The sequence below is a fragment of the Physeter macrocephalus genome, chromosome 4 (assembly GCF_002837175.3).
Source record: "Physeter macrocephalus isolate SW-GA chromosome 4, ASM283717v5, whole genome shotgun sequence".
NCBI classification, from domain to species: domain Eukaryota; kingdom Metazoa; phylum Chordata; class Mammalia; order Artiodactyla; family Physeteridae; genus Physeter; species Physeter macrocephalus.
The window spans coordinates 54,257,821-54,278,975 of record NC_041217.1 but is presented as its reverse complement, the minus strand read 5'-3'; the positions used below and the strand labels follow the sequence as shown (position 1 = coordinate 54,278,975).

Sequence of the window (21,155 nt, the reverse complement as noted above, 5' to 3'; positions counted from 1 at the left end):
ACTTTCCAAGGGAGGAAAGGGGCTAGATGCATAGAGTGGCATCAACACTGAAGGTGGGGGTTCGAGTCTTTTATTGGGCTTCAAAGGGCAAGGTGCAGGAAAGAGGGGGTGGGTTCATATCTACTTTGGTCCACAGTTGTATCTGAGCTGGCTGTGCTTCCATAGGATGTGGTTTTTCTGAGAAACTGTAACTTTTTGTCTTCAGTATTTCCAGTTTTTGGATGTCTGAAGGAGACTTGCTAGTGGCCCTTGACACTACTACTCTATTTTGAACAATGTTAGATGGGTTTACACATTCTCCCCCAAACTCCCCTCCCATCCAGGCTTCCACATAACATTGAGCAGAGTTCCCTGTCCTTGTTGGTTATCCATTTTAAACATAGCAGTGTGTACATGTCAATCCCAAACTCCCTAACTAACCCTTCCCCCCATCCCAACCCCCCTGGTAACCATAAGTTCATTCTCTTAAGTCTGTGAGTCTGTTTCTGTTTTGTAAATAAGTTCATTTGTATAATTTCTTTTTAGATTCTGCATATAAGTGATATCATATGATGTTTCTCTTTCTCTGTCTGAGTTACTTCACTCAGTATGACAATCTCTAGGTCCATCCATGTTGCTGCAAATGACATTATTTCATTCTTTTTAATGACTGAGTAATATTCCATTGTATATATGTACCACATCTTCTTTATCCATTCCTCTGCTGATGGACATTTAGGTTGCTTCCATGTCTTGGCTATTGTAAATAGTGCTGCTATGAACATTGGGGTGCACGTATCCTTTTGCACCATGTTTTTCTCCAGATATATGCCCAGGATAGGTCCCAGTTCCTCCCGCCCTTTCAGACGTTATCAGAGACCTCTTGCACTTACTTAGAAATTGAAAAGTGTAAAAATCCCTCTGGTTAGAGTTGCTATTCTCAAATTGTCCTGCCATAGTTGCCACTGAATACCTATCACTGACTGAGGTGTTTTCTTCTAAGGACTATCATACTTGCTTTCTTTTGCTTTCTTGCTGATATCACATGAGTCTGGTAGTTTTAACTCATTTGCCTCAACCCAATTTTATTTTGGGATTTTGAGGGATACCTTGTCACTGAGTTTTATTGTTGATGTTGTCCAATGTTTTTTTGGTGCTATACTAATTGCTCTCTCCATGTTTATAAGGAAATTTGAGTAGATAAAACATTACATCACCACTAATATGTCCCAATTTGTTTCCTTTTGTAAATTCCAATTTTTCTTCTTTCTTGTATCCTTCTTTTTACTTTTTTGGGTTTTCTCTGTGATTATTTTATTAGCATCTTATACTGAAAACTGAGTTTATTCACTTTCAAACTACCTTATTTCTTTTATATATATTTAAGGCTATAAATTTCCTTTAGGGCCTGTTTACATGCTACAGATTTTGATAACATCAACTGCTTTTATTGTTTATTCATAAATATTGTGTAATTTTCATTGTGATTTCTGCTTTACTCCATGAATCATTCAGAAGTAGTTTTTTTTAAAGATTACAAATATCCTAAATTTTTTTCTGATTAACTTTATGAGAAATTCTAATTATTTTATTTCATTAATATCAAAGGCACAGTATGTGTGATAATAATACTTTGAGATTGGCTAACACTTCCTTTGTAAATGTAGTCAATTTTGGTAAATGTTCTATGTGAGATTGAAAATAATATATTTTGTATTGGTTAATTTTAGAAATACACACACACACAGAGTTGACCCTTGAACAACATAGGGTTGAGCTGAACTCTTCCACTTATACAAAGATTTTTTTCAATAGTAAATACTAAAGTACTACACAATCCAAGGTTGACTGAACCTGTGGATGTGGAACCACAGATACTGAAGAACTGCATATATAAAAGGCTAACTATAAACTATAGGCAGATTTTCCACTGTGTGGAGTGTCAGTGCCCCTAACCCCAGAGTTGTTCAAGGGTCAACTGTAACTACCTTTTTTTCAGGTTTAATCTATGGCTTGAAAAAAGTGTGTTAAAGCCTACCACTATATTTGTGACTTTTAAAATACCTTCTAGTAATTCTATCAAATTTTGCTTTATATACTACAGGGTTGTGTCATAGCTTCTGGTGAACTTTTCTCTTTTATCTTCTTATACACTGTCATTAATCCTATAACATCAAATCTATGAGATAGCTGGTATTATAATCCCCATTCAAGTAAAACCAATGAAACGATATTTATATATGTATATACACATAAAACTGTATACATATGTATATGTACATAATTTTATGTAACAATATTAGTAGGTGAAATTGGGCTCCAACTCTGGCTGAAGAGGATGACCAGTGTTGAGACTAAGACTGATAATGTTAGAAAGTGTATGAGCATACTTCCAGGAAGAAAGAGCTTATAAATGAAAGAATGTGTAAGCAGGAAAAAAAGTAGAAATAAGGAAAAGGCGACTGAAGAAAGTTATGATGATTGTATCACCTTAAGTGTCACCTTCTAGACACTTAATAGATTACTTTTGAAGTAAAATAAAATAAAAATCTTATAGTTGGGTGGAGACTATTGAAGTGTCCCATAAAAGTTGTTATTTTTCCTTTACGTGTACAATTTCAAAGGGATTGAATTTTAGTTATTCTGTCTTTAAATAATGACTCAGAAAATTGAGCCCTACATCTAAACACTGAGATAAAAAATTTTAGAGCAGACTTTTGTTTGAGCTATTTTACCTTCTTTTCCAGATTAAGTTAGAGTATGAAGGAACATTATTTTCTGAGTGGAGTGTGCCAGGAACTTGTTCTATAAAAAATAAAAGGTAAGATTTTTGCTGTGAAACTCAATGTATGCATAAAATCCATTCATATAGTGTGGACATTCAGATTCAAGGCTGTGATTTAATGTAAATTTCTTTTCATTAATAGATGTAAAAAGAAAGACAATCACTTTGAAAATAGGAGAGAAGTAAACTATTGCTATATTTTTTTATTTTTCTTATTAGTAAAGAATGGAAGTTTTTAGGCTTAAAAAGTAGTAGGGGAATCTCATATGCATCTATACTTATTTTTCCTTTCACATTGTTTTTAAATGCTAGATCACCCAAGACAGAACTACGTTGTTCTTCTCCTGGTATTCAGATTATAAAACCAATTGTTACGGGCCCAGTAAGTTGATTTTACTGATAAATTAGTAAATCTTAAATAATCATCCCTGTTACATTTTATTTTGCCTTATTTTTGATGTTTTAACTTAACCTGTTTTAAATAGTTGAGTTGTAACTATAAATAAAAGGTATTTTTAAATTATTGTCAATATATCATTAATTCTTAGATGTATCTCATAGAAAACTATGTTATGAACTGATACAGTAGTTCCCCACTTATCCATGGTTACACCTTCTGTGCTTTCAGTTACCCATGGTCAACTGTGGTCCAAAAAATGTAAATGGGAAATTCCAGAAATAAACAATTCACAAGCTTTAAATTGCAGTTGTTCTGAGTAGCATGATGAATTATCATGCCGTCCTGCTCCATCCTGTCTGGGACATGAATCATTCCTTTGTCTAGCATATCCTACCCATTAGTTACTAAGTAGCTGTCCCAGTTATCAGATCTATTTTTGTGATAACGCAATGCTTGTGTGAAGGTAACCCTTATGTTACTCAATAATAGCCCCAAAAGTGCAAGAACAGTGATTCTGGCAATTCAGATATGCCAAAGAGAAGCAATTAAGTGCTTCCTTTAAGTGAAAAGGTGAAAGTTTTTGACTAAATAAGGAAAGAAAAAAGATCATATTGATATAATATTTTACTTTATTATTATTGTTGGTAATCTCTTACTGTGCTTAATTTACAAATTAAATTTTATCATATGTATGTATGTACAGGAAAAAACAGTATATATAGGGCTGGTTTGGTACTATCTGCAGTTTCAACCATCCACTGGTGGTCTTGGAATATATCCCCCGTGGATAAGAGGAGATCACCATATATGATTTTTACATTAGTTTTTTTATTAATAAATATATTAAAGCCCCAGTTACCACCTTAATGATAACAGTACTCCCAGATAAGTGGGTCTCAGATCATATACTACTATGTCAATATCAACAATTAAAGAGCCATTTCTAGCAGATTTATTTGTATTCCACTACATTTTCTTCAATTCAGGAAAGCTATGTGAATGCAAATAAATAAGAGTGATGTTGAATCCTCTCTAGTCAACAAAAATAATAATAATAATAATAAGGAATTTTTTATTGGAATATAATTGCTTTACAACGTTGTGTTAGTTTCTGCTATATGATGAAGGGAATCAGCTATATGTATACATATATCCCCTCCCTCTTGGACCTCCCTCCCACCCATCCTACCCAACTAGGTTATCACAGAGCACCAAGCTGAGCTCCCTGTGCTATACAGAAGGTTCCCACTAGCTATCTATTTTGCACATGGTAGTGTATATATGTCAATCTAAACATCCCAGTTCATCCCACCCCCTCTTCTCCCCCGTGTCTACATGTGCATTCTCTACGTCTCCATCTCTATTCCTGCCCTGCAAATAGGTTCATCTGTACCATTTTTCTAGATTTCACATATATGCATTAATATATATTTGTTTTTCTCTTTCTGCCTTACTTCACACTGTATGACAGGCTCTAGGTCCATCCACATCTCTACAAATGACCCAATTTCGTTTCTTTTTATGGCTGAGTAATAGTCCATTGTATATATGTACCACATCTTCTTTATCCATTCATCTATCAATGCACACTTAGGTTGCTTCCACGTCCTTGCTATTGTAAATAGTGCTGCAATGAACATTGTGGTACAGACTCTTTTTAATTATGGTTTTCTCAGGGTGTATGCCCAGTAGTGAGATTGCTGGGTCATATGGTAGTTCTATTTTTAGTTTTTTAAGGGACCTCCATACTGTTCTCCATAGTGGCTGTATCAATTTACATTCCCATCAAAAGTGCAAGAGGGTTCCATTTTCTCCACACCCTCTCCAGCATTTACTGTCTAGATTTTTCGATGATGCACATTCTGAGCAGTACCTCATTTTAGTTTTGATTTGCATTCCTCTAGTAAATGGTGATGTTGAGCATCTTTTCACATGCCTCTTGGCCATCTGTATGTCTTCTTTGGAGAAATGTCTATTTATATCTCACTTAGGTTGCTTCCACGTCCTTGCTATTGTAAATAGTGCTGCAATGAACATTGTGGTACAAACTCTTTTTAATTATGGTTTTCTCAGGGTATATGCCCAGTAGTGAGATTGCTGGGTCATATAGTAGTTCTATTTTTAGTTTTTTAAGGGACCTCCATACTGTTCTCCATAGTGGCTGTATCAATTTACATTCCCATCAAAAGTGCAAGAGGGTTCCATTTTCTCCACACCCTCTCCAGCATTTACTGTCTAGATTTTTCGATGATGCACATTCTGAGCAGTACCTCATTTTAGTTTTGATTTGCATTCCTCTAGTAAATGGTGATGTTGAGCATCTTTTCACATGCCTCTTGGCCATCTGTATGTCTTCTTTGGAGAAATGTCTATTTATATCTTCCACCCATTTTTTGATTGGGTTGTTTGTTTTTTTGATATTGAGCTGCATGAGCTGTTTATATATTTTTGAGATTAATCCTTTATCCATTGCTTCCTTTGCAAATATTTTCTCCCATTCTGAGGGTTGTCATTTCATCTTGTTTATGGTTTCCTTTGCTGTGCAGAAGCTTTTAAGTTTCATTAGGTCCAATTTGTTTATTTTTGTTTTTATTTTCATTACTCTAGGAGGTGGGTCAAAAAAGATCTTGCCGTGATTTATGTCAAAGAGGGTTTTGCCTATGTTTTCTTCTAAGAGTTTTATAGTGTCCAGTCTTACATTTAGGTCTTTAAACCATTTTAAGTTCATTTTTGTGTATGGTGTTAGGGAGTGTTCTAATTTCATTCTTTCACATGTAGCTGTCCTTTTTTCCCAACACCACTTATTGAAGAGACTCTTTTTTTCCATTGTGTATTCTTGCCTCCTTTGTTGTAGCTTAGGTGACCACAGGTGCATGGGTTTATCTCTGGGCTTTCTGTTTGTTCCATTGATCTATATGTCGTTTTTGTGTCAGTACCATACTCTTTTGATGACTGTAGCTTTGTAATAGAGTCTGAAGTCAGGGATTCTGATTCTTCCATCTCTGTTTTTCTTTCTCAAAATTGTTTTGGCTAATTCAGGGTGTTCTGTGTTTCCATATAAATTGTAAACTTTTTTGTTCTAATTCTGTGAAAAATGACATTGCTAATTTGATAGGGATTGCATTGAATCTGTAGATTGCTTTGGGTGGTATAGTCATTCTCACAATGTTGATTCTTCCAATCCAAGAACATGGTATGTCTCTCCATACGTTCATGTCATCTTTGATTTCTTTCATCAGTGTTTCATAGTTTTCTGAGTACGGGTCTTTTGCCTCCTTAGGTAGGTTTATTCCTAGGTATTTTATTCTTTTTCTTGCAATGGTAACTGGGATTGTTTCCTTAATTTCTCTTTCATATTTTTTGTTGTTAGTGTATAGGAATGCAAGAGATTTCTGTACATTAATTTTGTATCCTGCTACTTTACCAGATTCATTGATTAGCTCTAGTAGTTTTCTGGTAGCATTTTTAGGATTTTCTATGTATACTATCATGTCATCTGCAAACAGTGACAGTTTTACTTCTTTTACGATTTGGATTCCTTTTATTTCTTTTTCTTCTCTGACTGCTGTGGCTAGGACTTCCAAAAGTATATTGAATAATAGTGGTGGGAGTGAGCACCCTTGTCTTTTTCCTGATCTTAGAGGAAATGGTTTTTGTTTTTCACCATTGAAAATGATGTTTGTTGTGGGTTTGTCATATATGGCCTTTTATGTTGAGGTAGGTTCCCTCTATGCCTACTTTCTGGAGAGTTTTTATCATAAATGGGTGTTGAATTTTGTCAAAAGCTTTTCCTGCATCTATTGAGACAATAATTATTGAATTTAATTTTTAATTAAATTTTATTTTATTATTAGAAAAAGAAGCCATTATGTGTATTCTTTTTTTTTTTTAACATCTTTATTGGAGTATAACTGTTTTACAATGGTGTGTTAGTTTCTGCTTTACAACAAAGTGAATCAGTTATACATATACATATGTTCCCATATCTCTTCCCTCTTGCGTCTCCCTCCCTCCCACCCTCCCTATGTTTGCTAGTATTTTGTTGAGGATATTTGCGTCCATGTTCATCAGGGATATTGGTCTGTAATTTTCTTTTTTTGTGACATCTTTATCTGGTTTTGGTATCAGGGTGTCCTCATAGAATGAGTTTGGGAGTGTTCCTCCCTCTGCAATCTTTTGGAAGAGTTTCAGAAAGATAGGTGTTAGCTCTTCTCTAAATGTTTGATAGAATTGTCCTGTGAAGCCATCTGGTCCTGGATTTTTGCTTGTTGGAAGATTTTTAATTACAGTTTCAATTTCACTACTTGTGATTGGTCTGTTTATATTTTCCATTTCTTCCTGGTTCAGTCTTGAAAGTTTGTACCTTTCTAAGAATTTGTCCATTTCTTCCAAGTTGTCTATTTTCTTCGCATATAGTTGCTTGTAGTCTCTTATGATCCTTTGTATTTCTGTGCTGTCAGTTGTAATTTCTCTTTTTTCATTTCTAATTTTATTGATTTGAATCCTCTCCTTTTTTTTCTTGATGAGTCTGGCTAGGTTTATCAATTTTGTTATCTTCTCGAAGAACCAGCTTTTAGTTTTGTTGATCTTTGCTGTTGTTTTCTTAGTTTCTATTTCATTTATTTCTGCTCTGAACTTTATGATTTCTTTCCTTCTACTAACTTCGGGGTTTTTTTGTTGTTGTTCTTCTTCTTCTTTCTCTAGTTGCTTTAGGTGTAAGGTTAGATTGTTTATTTGAGATTTTTCTTGTTTCCTGAGGTGAGATTGAATTGCTATAAACTTCCCTCTTAGAACTGCTTTTGCTGCATTCCATAGGTTTCAGGTCATTGTGTTTTCACTGTCATTTGTTTCTATGTTTTTTTAATTTTCTCTTTGATTTCTTCAGTGATTTCTTGGTTATTTAGTAGTGTACTGTTTAACCTCCATGTGTTTATGTTTTTTACAGTTTTTTTTACTGTAATTGATTTCTAATCTCATAGAGTTGTGGTCGGAAAGCATGCTTGATATAATTTCAATTGTAAATTTACCGAGGCTTGATTTGTGAGCTAAGATGTGAATTATCCTGGAGAAAGTTCTGTATACACTTGAGACGAAAGTGTATTCTGCTGCTTTTGGGTGGAATGTCCTATAAATATCAATGAAATCTATCTGGTCTGTTGTGTCATTTAAAGCTTGTGTTTCCTTATTTATTTTCTGTTTGGATGATCTGTCCATTGGTGTAAGTGGGGTGTTAAAGTCCCCACTATTATTGTGTTGCTGTTGATTTCCCCTTTTATAGCTGTTACTATTTGCTTTATGTATTGAGGTGCTTCTATGATGGGTGCATAAATATTTATAATTGTTATATCTTCTTCTTGGATTGATCATTATGTAGTGTGCTTCCCTGTTTCTTGTAACAGTCTTTATTTTAAAGTCTATTTTATCTGATATGAGTATTGCCATTCCAGCTTTCTTTCAATTTTCATTTGCATGGAATATCTTTTTCCATCCACTCACTTTCAGTCTGTATGTGTCCCTAGGTCTGAAGTGTTGTTTTTGTATCCATTCAGCCAGTCTGGGTCTTTTGGTTGGAGCATTTAATCCATTTACATTCAAGGTAATTATAGATATGTATGTTCCTATTACCATATTCTTAATTGTTTTGCATTTGCTTTTGTGGGTCTTTTTCTTCTCTTGTGTTTCCCGCCTAGAGAAGTTTCTTTAGCATTTGTTGTAAGGCTTGTTTGGTCGTGCTGAATTCTCTTAGCTTTTGCTTATCTGTAAAGCTTTTCATTTCTCTGTTGAATCTGAATGAGATCCTTGCTGGGTGGAGTAATCTTGGTTGTAGGTTTTTCCCTTTCATCACTTTAAGTATATCCTGCCACTCCCTTCTGGTCTGCAGACTTTCTGCTGTAAAATCAGCTGATAACCTTATGGAGATTCCCTTGTATGCTATTTGTTGCTTCTCCCTTGCTCCTTTTAATATTTTTTCTTTGAATTTAATTTTTCCTAGTTTAATTAATATGTGTCTTCGTGTGTTTCTCCTTGGGTTTATCCTGTATGGAGTCTGCAATTCCTAAACTTGGGTGGCTATTTCTTTTCCCATCTTAGGGAAGTTTTTGACTCTAATCTCTTCAGATATTTTCTCAGACCCTTTCTCTTTCTCTTCTTCTTCTAGGACCACTATAATTCGAATATTGGTGCATTTAATGTTGTCCTAGAGGTCCCTGAGACTGTCCTCATTTCTTTTCATTCTTTTTTCTTTATGCTGCTCTTCAGCAGTTATTTCCACCATTCTATCTTCCAGGTCACTTATCCATTCTTCTGCCTCAGTTATTCTGCTATTGATTCCTTCTAGAGTATTTTTCATTTCAATTATTGTGTTGTTCATCACTGTTTGTGCTTTAGTTCTTCTAGATCCTTGTTACACATTTCTTGTATTTTCTCAATCCATGCCTCCATTCTATTTCCAAGATTTTGGATCATCTTTACTATCATTACTCTGGATTATTTTTCAGGTAGGTTGCCTATTTGCTCTTCATTTATTTGGTCTTATAGGTTTTTACCTTGTTCCTTCATCTGTAACATATTTTTTTGTCATCTCTTTTTTTTTTTGATTTGTGGGGCTGTGTTCCTGTTGTGCTGGTTGTTCGGCCTGAGACATCCAGCACTGGAGTGTGCAGGCAGTTGGTTGGAGCTGGGTCTTGGTGCTGAGATGAGGACCTCTGGGAGAGCTTACACCAATTAACATTCCTTGGGGTCTGAGCTTCTCTGTTACTCCAGTGTTTTGGACTCCACACACCCACCACAGGAGGTCAGTCAAGACCCTGCAAGCCACACAGTGAGGCAAAAAAAAAAAAACAAGGCAACAAACAAAAAAAAGAGCAGAACAATAACAAATAAACAATAAAATAAAATTAGAAAAATTAATAAATACATTAGAAAAAATAAAAATGAAATCACCACAACAAAACAAAACAGAACCACAACAGCAAAAAAATATATATATATAATTTTAACAATGAAAAAATAAAATAAAAAATAAGATAAAAGGTAAGAATTTTTTTTTTAAAGGCTGGAGGAGGCCTGGGGGCTGTGGGGCTCAGACCCAGGACCTGCACAGCCAGAAAAGGCCTTAGTGGGTGGTGGGGCTTAGTTCTGGGACCTGTGCAGCCAGAAAAGCCCTTAGTTGAGGGGTGGGGGTTAGGTCCAAGACCTGTGCTGCTGGAAGAGGCCTCAGTGGGGGTGATTAGGCCCAGGATCTGATCGGCTAGAGGGATTCAGGCCCAGGACCCCAGGAGGCTTGCCAGGGTGCAAGTGGCAGGGGAGATGCTGGCCACGTTCCCCTCTGATCCCCCAATCCCCAGAAGGTCCCTCTCCATCCCCATCAATCCCCACGCCATGAGTGGACCCCTCTGAGTGTGGGAACCTCTCCCCTCCCCCAGTCTCCCTCAGGGGTGCCAGTCCCATCCTACCTCCAACTTTTCTTCCCCCCCTCTTTCCTTCCCGTGTCCTACCTGGTGGCATGGGGATTCCTCCTGTCCCCTTTGGTGTCTGAGGTTCTCCACCAGCACTTAGTAGATGTGTCCTCCTACTCCACCATCTTCACTCCGCCCCTAACAATAAGGAATTTTAAAGCAATGGCACTGTACTAGTTTGTAACAAAGTACTGGCCACACACCTTATAGTTGATGTTCCCACATAAGTGTATCTAAAGCCATTGCTGTGTAGAGACTTCATGTGACAAGTCCTGCCTTTACTTTGGGGCTTGTGCCTTCTTTTTACTTTTTGTTTTCCCATGAGTAAAGTGTTTTTCTAAGTTCTGTTGCTTTCCTTTTACTTAGTAACCTGTATTTTCAGGGAACAGGTAGACAGGGTGAAGTGGGAGAGGCCAGATGAATATAGTGATTCACATTTCAATCCCTGTAGATTGAAAAATATTTGAATTTGTCTTTTTGAGTTTGTGTGTTTCCCAGTTTCATGAACACAATTCCTGAGGAAGTAAAGGATTTCTCTCCCTTTTGTTATGTGTTGGAAGTCCACATAAATGTGTAATGTTATGTAAAAAATATGTACTCACTAATACATGTATATATAGGAATATCTTTGCCATTTATATATAGTGTTATCAGACCTTACAGCCTTTAAGGAGGTATGTGTGACTTTTGAAATGCACTCAAAAGGCCTCAGTTGTAACATAAAAAAATGTCTCCAAGCATTGCCAAACATTTCTTTGCAAACAAATTCATCTCTTGTTGAGAACAATTAAACAAGAAAATTAATTGAGTTGTGTTTCACTGAGGAAGACTTTCGAGGGAAATTCACTGTTTTCCTTTGTACAGGTGCAGAGAACACTTCTGTGTCCAGATATTGGTGGGGCGGTGGTGGTTCAACATTGACCAATTCTCCTATATCAGCTGGGTGTACTACCATTCAAAGTTCCAGCAATATCTACCTAGAGTTAATGTCACATCCCACAAGTTAAGGGCTCAGCCCCACAAGACTGCACCCACTTCATTTGCCAATTGCAAGTCCCTGGTTGTCACCTATACTTCCGACTGACTGGTGATAAATCCAGGTTCCCATAACTTTCTCCTCAATTTCAGTAATTTGCTAAACAACTCGCAGAACTCAGGGAAACACATTTACTGGTTAAAATAAAGGATATGGTAAAAGGATCCAGATGAACAACAAGGTCAAGAAGTACATAGGGCAAGGTCCAGAAGGGTTCTGAGTACAGGAACTTCTGTCATTGTGCAGTTGGGTACATCACCTGCTGGCATGTGGATGTGTCCACCAACCTGAAAGCTCTCTTACTCTCATACTTTAAGGATTTTTATGGAGACTTCATCAAGTAGGCATGATTGATTATTGACTCATTTTCCATCTCTTCTCCAACTCTCCAGAGAATGGGGGAAGGCTGAGCTGAGAATGGGAGGCTGAGCTGAGAATGGGAAGCTGAGCTGAAAGTTCCAAGCTTTTAACCATGGGTTGGTTTTTCTAGTGATCAGTTCCCAGCCAGGAGCCCACCAAGAGTTACCTCATTAGAACAAAAGGAATTTAGGGGCTCTGTGCCAGACGTTCCTATTACTCAGGAAATTAAAAAGTATTAGGAGCTAGGTGTCAGGAACCAGGGTCAAAGACCAAATATTAGGAACTGGGAGTAAAATATACATATTATATATATATATATGTATATATAAATATACATATATATATCATATGTGAAAAATGTGTATATATAATTTCACAAAGACAAATATAATAGAAACAATCAGTCATCTAAATTTATCATAGTTTCTTTTGCATTTTCTTTTAGGATTTAGAAGAAGAACGCTATTTATCTGTGGACAGTTCTCATACTTGCTTTCTGTGGTATTATAAGGTTATGTAAGTAATGCAGAAGAAAGGTAATTAATGTGTTTTAAGATTATTTAGCTTTAGTTAACCACAAATTGATTATCTGCATTATAGTTTCCATATAAGCTTTTATTCACCAATCAAGATATCCTCAAATGTACCCAACTAATGCCCAACTAATAGTGAAGAACAAACAGTAAAAATAACAATAGCAACCACTATTTGAACATATACTGCTTCTACATGGTCATACTTTATGTAAATTAGCTATGTCAGTTTTCATAATTACCAGTTAAATGTAAGTATTACTATCTTTATTATAAATGAGGAAATGTAAGCTTGGATAGGTTAAATAATTTGGAAAAAAAATATGCAGCTACTAAAAGATAGCATTGGAAATTGACTGGTTTTTCAGATTACAGGCTTCTTTTGTTTCCATTGTATACATTATATTCCAAAAGCACTCTTGTTTTCTTAGATAGCTCTTCAAACTCTTTTTAACATTATGGTGAATGAACATAACTAAGAAGGTAAAACTGGTACAAGAAAAAATAGTTAATCGCATTATAAAATCAATAAGTAAAATGCATCAATGAATCAGAGTTTTTTTTTGTTTTTTTGGGTTTTTTTTGGTATCATAGTCCAAGCATATCCTAAGCACTGTGTAGGATAAAAAGAACTGTCTTATGTGGTCCCTGCTCTCCAGATGACTGTAATGTACCTACTTCTTTTTATCTACTTAACATCCCTTCTTTTGAGGGAACCATCCCTCCCCTATTCTGTGGTGAAATTATTAATTTCATGTGATTTATGTAGTACTACCTCCACAACCCCACATTTCATTGGCCACAGCAGTTAGTTGAGGATGGCCATATGACCCAAACAGAACCTATCAGAATACTTGTGTCTTCAGTAAAGCATAATTGTTGCCTATAATTTCACTGTCCTGGTTTATGTGGTCCCTTAAAGTCAGATGGCTCTGCAGTTTATGTGTAACCTTTGAATTGAAAGTCCTGATAGCTAGATTTCAGCAAGCCCCACCAGGAGTACACATTTATCCATTCTTCTCTGAATTACTGCCACTCTCCCAGAGTCTTACCAAGAAGCAAGGTTATGTAAGTAATGCAAAAGAAAAGTAATTAATGTGTTTTAAGAGTATTTAGCTTTAGTTAACCACAAATGGATTAGCTGATATATTTGTCTATACTTGAACAGATGCTGCATTATCTGTATTACTATAACTTTATTTTTTAAATCTTGAGAAGTGATAGTACAAATACCCACCCCACCCTGACCCCAACTCTTGTCCTCCTTCAGGAATTTCTTAGCTATATCATGGGCCTATTTTTCCTTCCTATAAATTTTTGGAATTGGTTTGTCAAATTCTACAAAAACCTTAGTTGGGATTTTTATAATTTGTGTAAATATTTTAATCAATTTGGAGTGTCTTTCTACTCCCGAATAATATATAACCCTCCATTTACTTAGGTCTTTTTACATGTCTGCCAATAAGATTTTGTAATTTTTAATAAAGGTTCCAGGACATTTTTATTAGACTTATTCCTAGGTACTCTTTTTTTTTGCTATTATAAATAGTCAAATTTTTGTTTTTGTTTTTGTTTTTGTTTTTTTTTGCGGTACGCGGGCCTCTCACTGTTGTGGCCTCTCCCGTTGCGGAGCACAGGCTCCGGACGTGCAGGCTCAGCAGCCATGGCTCACGGGCCCAGGCACTCCGCGGCATGTGGGATCTTCCCAGACTGGGGCACGAACCCGTGTCCCCTGAATCAGCAGGCAGACTCTCAACCACTGCGCCACCAGGGAAGCCCCAAATTTTTTAAATTACAATTTCTAACCTGTTATTCCTGTTGTATAGAATACAATTTACTTTTGAATGTTGATTTCTGCATTCAGCAACATTGCTAAACTCATATTGTGATAATTTATTTATATTTTCTCTTGGAATTAAAAAAAACAGATTACTTGCAAATAATGATGATTTTGTTTTTCTTTCTGATAAGTGTGGCTTCCATTCCTTTTATTCTTACTGCATGTCTAGAACATCAAATACAGTGTTTCTTAGAAGGGTGATAGCAGGTCTCCTTATTTTATTCCTGATCTTAAAAGGAAGGCTCTCATCATTTCACTATTTTGTATAATATTTGTTACAGGTTATGAGTTAAACTTTACCTGGTTAAGGAAGTTCCCTTTTATTCCAAGGTGGCTGTGAATTTTTTTATGAATTGGTGTTGAAATTTATTCAAAGTTTTTTTCTCTTCCACATAAAAGTTCATACGGTTTTTCTCTTTTACTATGTTAATCTGATGGATAATAGTTATTAATATTTCCATATTAAACTAACCTTGTGTTTAGCCAACTTGGTCTTGATGAATTAACTTTCATATACATTGATACATTCCATTTGCTAATATTATTTAGTTTTTTTGTGTGTGAATATACATGAGTGAGGTTGGCCTGTGGTTTTACTCCCCTTGTACTATCCTTTTCCTCTTTTGATATCAAGGCTATGCTAGACTCATCATGTAAGTTAGGATGAGTTGTTCTTTTCTACTCTCTGAGAGATTTTGTATAAGATTGGAAATATATGTTCCTTGAATATTTGATGGAAACTTGCATAGAAATCTACCTGGACCTGGATTTTTTGAGTGTGTGGGGGAAAATTTTATAACTATTAACTCAATTTCTTTAATGGTTAAAATCCTATTTTGGAGTTCTAATTCTTATAAAATCCATTTTTGTAGTATTTTATTTCCAGGAATTCATCCATGTCTTCAGTTAGCAATTTTAGTATCAATTTTAATGTCATAAAGTTGTCCATAATATCCTCTTATAGTTTAATCTCTGAAGTAATTGTAGGTATGCCTCTCTTTTATCATTTCTAATATTTTTATTTGTGCCTTCCTTCTATTTCCTTGTTCTTCCTAGAGATATTTCTATTTTATTAGTCTTTTCAAAGAACCATCTTTTGGCTTTATTGAGCTTTTGTATTGTTGTCTATTTTATCTCAATTTGTTTTTTACATTATTTCTTTTTTTGAGTTTGTTTTTCTAAAATTTTTGAATTAGTTATTTAGCCTACTAGACTTAAGACTTCCTTTTTTTCGAATGTATGTGTTTAAGGAAATAAAATTTCTTCTAAGTACCTCTACAGCTGCATCAACAAATAGTGGAATAGCTCATAATTGTAATTTTTCATTATTGCTCAGAAATAATTGTCTAGTAACTACTACAATTTGTTTGACCAATGAGTTGTTTAGAAATGCATTTTTAAATTTACAGACATGAGTCTTTTAAATTATTGTTTTGTTATTGAATTCTAACCTAATTGTATTGTGATCACAAAAGTGTTAGAATCAAATCTCTGTCTTAGCATATAGTCAAATTTTATAAATGTCTCGTGTGTACCTGAAGAAAATATATTTTCCTATTGTTGGATGAAGTATGCTATTTATGTCCAGTAGATCAGGTGTGTTAAGTGTACTGTTCAAAGTCTTGTGTACTTATTTGACTCATTGTTGACTTGATATTGGCTAAAATTTCCCACTATGATGGTAGATACGTCACTTTTCCTTGTACGTATCTAAATTTTTGCTTTTTATTTTGAGTTTATCTTTTAGGTGCATATAACTTTAGAATTATTAAGATTTTTTGAAGAATTGAGACTTTGTTTGTAGTGACCTTGTTTCTCACTTGTAATGCTTTTCAACTTATGTTCTGTCTTATATTAATATGTTCATGTATCTTTAACCTTTGATTTTCAAGGCCTTAGAATTATTTTTCATTGACTTCTGGCTTCTGCTATTGCAGTTGAGAAGTCTGCTTTCTGTCTAATCGTTTTTCCTTTTTAAGTAATCATTATTTTCTCTGTAGCTGTTTTAAGAAGTTCAACCTTACCTATTGAGCTATACAAACTTTGCTATTGTAGGTTTCTTTATATTTATCCTACTTTTGGTTTATTATAGTTCCTGAATCTGAAGATTAAAGCCTTTGTCAATTCTAAAAATTCAGTTACTATCTTTTCAAATCCTGGTTTTCTCTCATTCTCTTTCTTCTTTCTTTTTAAATTTCCGTAATAGAAACAAGCCACCATTTCATTCTGTCCTTCCTGATGCTTCAAATCTTTTCATATTTCCTATCTTTTTATTTCCCATGACTCATTCTAGACTATTTTTTCAAATGTTTCTTTCAGTTTTCTAGTTCTCTCATCATCTGTGTTTAAAATTTTTAATTACTAAAATCCTACTATCTAGAGGAAAGTACCATTGTATACTATATTCTACCATTTCTGCATTATTGCATCCATAACTGGCTGTGTAATCTGTTGGGTGCAGTACAAAATGAATATGGAGGGCCTCTGGTTTAAAAGCCAAGGGAAAAATACCATTAAAAGTATTAAATATAAAGCTTTTCCTTTCTTCTGTGGTTACTCTCTACCCGTCATGGCACTTTTAATTTGGAATATAATGTCATGCTCCCTTGGACATGAGAATACTCTTGGGTCAAGTACAAACTCATACAGTCACCAGGTTTAGCATGTGTGCAGCCCATTAGCTGCTCAATTTTCCCTCTCAACAGTCATTGGACTGACATATAATCCTTCAGCCAGGGGTGGGGTCTGAAGAAGTCAAACCAGACATCTTCCCTTACAGTGGACTTACCACCTCAACCTATAGCTGATAGGCAACCCCCAAGGATATTGCAACCTCTGCACTGTGACACCCTTGGTACCTGGATTGGGGGTGGGTAAGAAGCTCATCCCTGCCTAGATGTGGCCTCCATCAGCCACACCATAATTTTGCTAGCTGGGGTACGAGGACATTTGCTGGCATGCCTTACTTCAAGATGTCACAGGACTTAAACACCCTATGCTGATCCTCCTCATATCTGAGCCCAGAACTAGTTTTCAGGACAAGGAGTGAGAAGGGGAAGGCCAGGCAGGACCCAAGGTGCCAGGGCTTAATGAGTGGGTGGCCAAAAGCCTGTCCCATGGGGAAGATAACTAATAGGAGACAGTACTGCATGAACCAAACCTACAAGTGCATGCTTCATTTTCCTATCATACTTCACATACAAACCACAAGTTCAAAGATAAATTTATTAAGAATTTCAAGACAGAGACTGCAAAGCATTAAACCTCCAGTACAAGGCCCTGCTGAGCACTGCCTCTCTTCCCTGGGCTTTCCTAACCTATTGATTCTGCCCACAAACCAGAATTCCGACCCGAGGGAAGAGAATTCATGGATCAGGTACCGTATTAGCATCTAAACTCTCTTGCTTTATTCTCTCTCTCCCCTAGGGTTAGAATACAGAAAAGGAAGGGAGAAGAATCCAAGGGGTCATGCTCAAATTATCATCTTTTTCAAATTCACTGTAACAATGTTCTGCTTCATCAGTCTATCCCAGTACTCTCTGTCTATCTACTTAAATTGCTTTCGCAACGTCACTGAAAGTTTAATGGGATTTTTTTAGTCCTTTTACTGTTTGATTTCTGTACCACATTTAATGCTGGGTATCACTTATTTCTTCTTAAAACTCTTTCATTCCTTCACTAACCTAATACCAGTATCTTCTCTGTCTATCTTTTTATTATACATTATTGTTAACTATAGTCACCATGCTGTACATTAGATCCCCAGAACTTATTCATCTGCTTCCTTTGCTGTGCAGAAACATTTTAGTTTAATGTATTCTCACTTTTTCATTTTTACTTTTGTTGCTTGGGCTTTTGATGTCATATCCAAAAACTCATTGCTAAGCCTGATATCAAAGAGATTCTTCTCTGTGTTTCCTTCTAGGAGTTTCACAGTTTCAGGTATAATATTTAAGTTCTCAGTCCATTTTGAGTTGATTTTTAAAAATATTTTTTTAATTTTTGGCTGCGTTGGGTCTTTGTTGCTGTGCTCCAGCTTTCTCTAGTTGCGGTGAGTGGGGGCTCCTCTGTTGTGGTGCGTGGGCTTCTCATTGCGGTGGCTTCTCATGTTGTGGAGCACGGGCTCTAGGTGTGTGGGCTTCAGTAGATGTGACACATAGGCTCAGTAGTTGTGGCTCACGGGCTCTAGAGCACAGGCTCAGTAGTTGTGGTGCATGGGCTTAGTTGCTCTGCGGCATGTGGGATCTTCCCAGACCAGGGCTCGAACCCTTGTCCCCTGCATTGGCAGGCAGATTCTTAACCACTACGCTACCAGGGAAGTCCTTGAGTTGATCTTTTGAGTGGTATATGGTAAGGGTCCAGTTTCATTGTTTTGCATATGGATATCCAATTTTTCCAACACTATCTCTTCAAGATTATTCTTTGCCCGTATCCCGTTCTTGGCACCCTTGTCAAACATTAGTTGACCATGTTTGTGAGGGTTTAATTCTGGGCCCTTATTCTGTTCCATTGCTCCATGTATCTACTTTAATGCCAGTACCATACCGTTTTGATTACTATAGATTTTTATTATACTTTGAAATCAGGAAATGTGATGCCTCTGGCTTTGTTCTTTCTCAAGATTGCTTTGACTCTTTGGGGTCTTTGGGGTTCCATACATATTTCAGAATTGTTTCTTCTATTCCTGTGAAAACTCCGTTGGAAATTTGATACGAATTTCATTGACTCTATAGAAGGTTTTGGGTACTATGAACCTTTTAACAATATTAACTCTTCCAATCCATGAACATGGGATATTTTTCCATTTATTTAAGTGTTCCTCAGTTTCTTTCATCAATGTCTTATACTTTTTGGTATATAGATCTTTCACTTCCATGGTTAAATTTATTCCTACGTATTTTATTATTTGTGTTGCTATTGTTGCTTTCTTTATTTCTTTTTCAGATAGTTTATCATTAGTATATAGAAATGCAACTGATTTCTGCATGTTGATTTTGTATGCTGCAACTTTCCTGAATTTATTGATTAGTTCTAACAATTTTGGGGTGGACTCTTTAGGATTTTCTATATACATGATTACATCATCAACAAACAGAGACAATTTTACTTCTTTCTTTCCAATTCAGATGGCTTATGTTTCTTTTTCTTGCCTGATTGCTTTTGCTAGGACTTCAGTTATTATGTTGAATAGAAATGGTGAGAATGAGTGCCCTTGTCTTGTTCCTGACCTTAAAGGAAAAGCTTTCAACCTTTCATGACTGAGTAGATGTTAGCTGTGGTGTGTCATATCTTGCTTTTATTATGATGAAGTATGTTCCTTCTATTTCCAATTTGTTGAGGGTTTTTATCAATCAAGGATAATGTATTTTGTCAAATGCTTTTTCTGCATGTATTGAGAAGATCAAATGATTTTTGTCTTTCAGTCTATTAATGTGGTTATCACATTGATTTATTTTCATATATTGCATTCCAGGGGCAAATCTCACTTGATCATCATGTATGATCCTTTTAATATGCTGTTGAATTTGGTTTGCTAGTATGTCACTGAGAATTTTTGGATCTGTATTCATCAGGGATGTTGGCCTGTAGTTTTCTTTTCTTGTAGTGCCCTTATCTGGTTTTGGTATTGGGGTAATGCTGCACTTGCAAAAAGAGTTTTGAAATATCCATTCCTCTTCAGTTTTCTGGAAGAGTTTGGAAAGAATTGGTATCAATTCTTCTTTAAATGCTTGGTAGAATACACCAATGAAGCCATCAAATACTGGGCTTTTTCTTAGTTGGGAGATTTTTGCTTACTGATTCAAGCTCCTGACTTATTATTGGTTTGTCTGATACTCTGCTTCTTCATGATTTATTCTTGGTAGGTCATATATTTTTAGGAATTTATCCATTTCTACTAGATCGTCCAATATTTTGGCCTATAATTGTTCATAGTAGTCTTTTATGATTTTTTTTAAAATTTCTGTAGAATTGATAGTGATTTTCTCATTTTCATTTCTGATTTCAGTAATTTGAGTCTTCTTTCTTTTTTCGTAGGTAGTCTAGCTAAAGTTTTGTCAATTTTATTTATCTTTTTAAAAAAATTCTTAGTTTTATTCTTTTTTCTTTTTTTTGGTCTCATTTGTTTCTGTTCTATTTCATTGTTATTTCCTCTACTTTGCTAACTTTGAATTTATTTAGTTTCTTTCTCTTTTTTTTCTATTTTCTTCAGGTATAAAGTTATATTGTTTATTTCAGGTCTTTCTTTTTTCTGAGTGTGGGCATTTATCACTATAAATTTCCCTTCTTGACTTGAACTTTTATTGTTCCATCCCATAAGTTTTGTTATGTTGTATTTTTATTTTCATTGTTTTAAGATATTTTTTGATTTTCCTTTTTTATTTCATCCTTGACCCCTTGGTTGTTCAGAAGTGTGTTGTTTAATTTACACATATTTGTGAATTTTCTAGTATTCCCTCTGTTATTGATCTAGTTTCATACCGTGGTATGAAAAGATAAAGAAAAAACAGAAAAGATACTTGGTGTGATTTCAATCTTTTAAAATTTGCTAAGACTTGTTTTCACCTCACATTTGATCTATCCTGAAGAATGTTCCATGTGTGCTTGAGAAGACTGTGCATTCTGCTGTTGGATGGAATGTTCTTTAGGCCCATTTGGTGTAAAGTATAGTTCAAGTACAACATTCCTTTATTGATTTTCTGTCTAGATGATCTATCCATTGTTGAAAATGGAATCCTCTACTATTATTATATTGTTGTGTATTTC

General features: G+C 35.3%; 1 protein-coding gene across 1 annotated transcript in view; it reads left to right on the top strand.

The window, feature by feature from the left end:
• Positions 1 to 2,317: 2,317 nt before the first annotated feature.
• Positions 2,318 to 21,155, top strand: part of CATSPERE (catsper channel auxiliary subunit epsilon) — a 239,544-nt gene continuing 220,706 nt past the window's right edge. Inside the window, exons 1-4 of the mRNA XM_024133633.1 lie at positions 2,318 to 2,347; positions 2,727 to 2,800; positions 3,077 to 3,146; positions 12,463 to 12,533. Of these exons, the coding sequence (XP_023989401.1) occupies positions 2,318 to 2,347; positions 2,727 to 2,800; positions 3,077 to 3,146; positions 12,463 to 12,533 (245 nt within the window). The remainder of the gene's footprint in view (positions 2,348 to 2,726; positions 2,801 to 3,076; positions 3,147 to 12,462; positions 12,534 to 21,155) is intronic.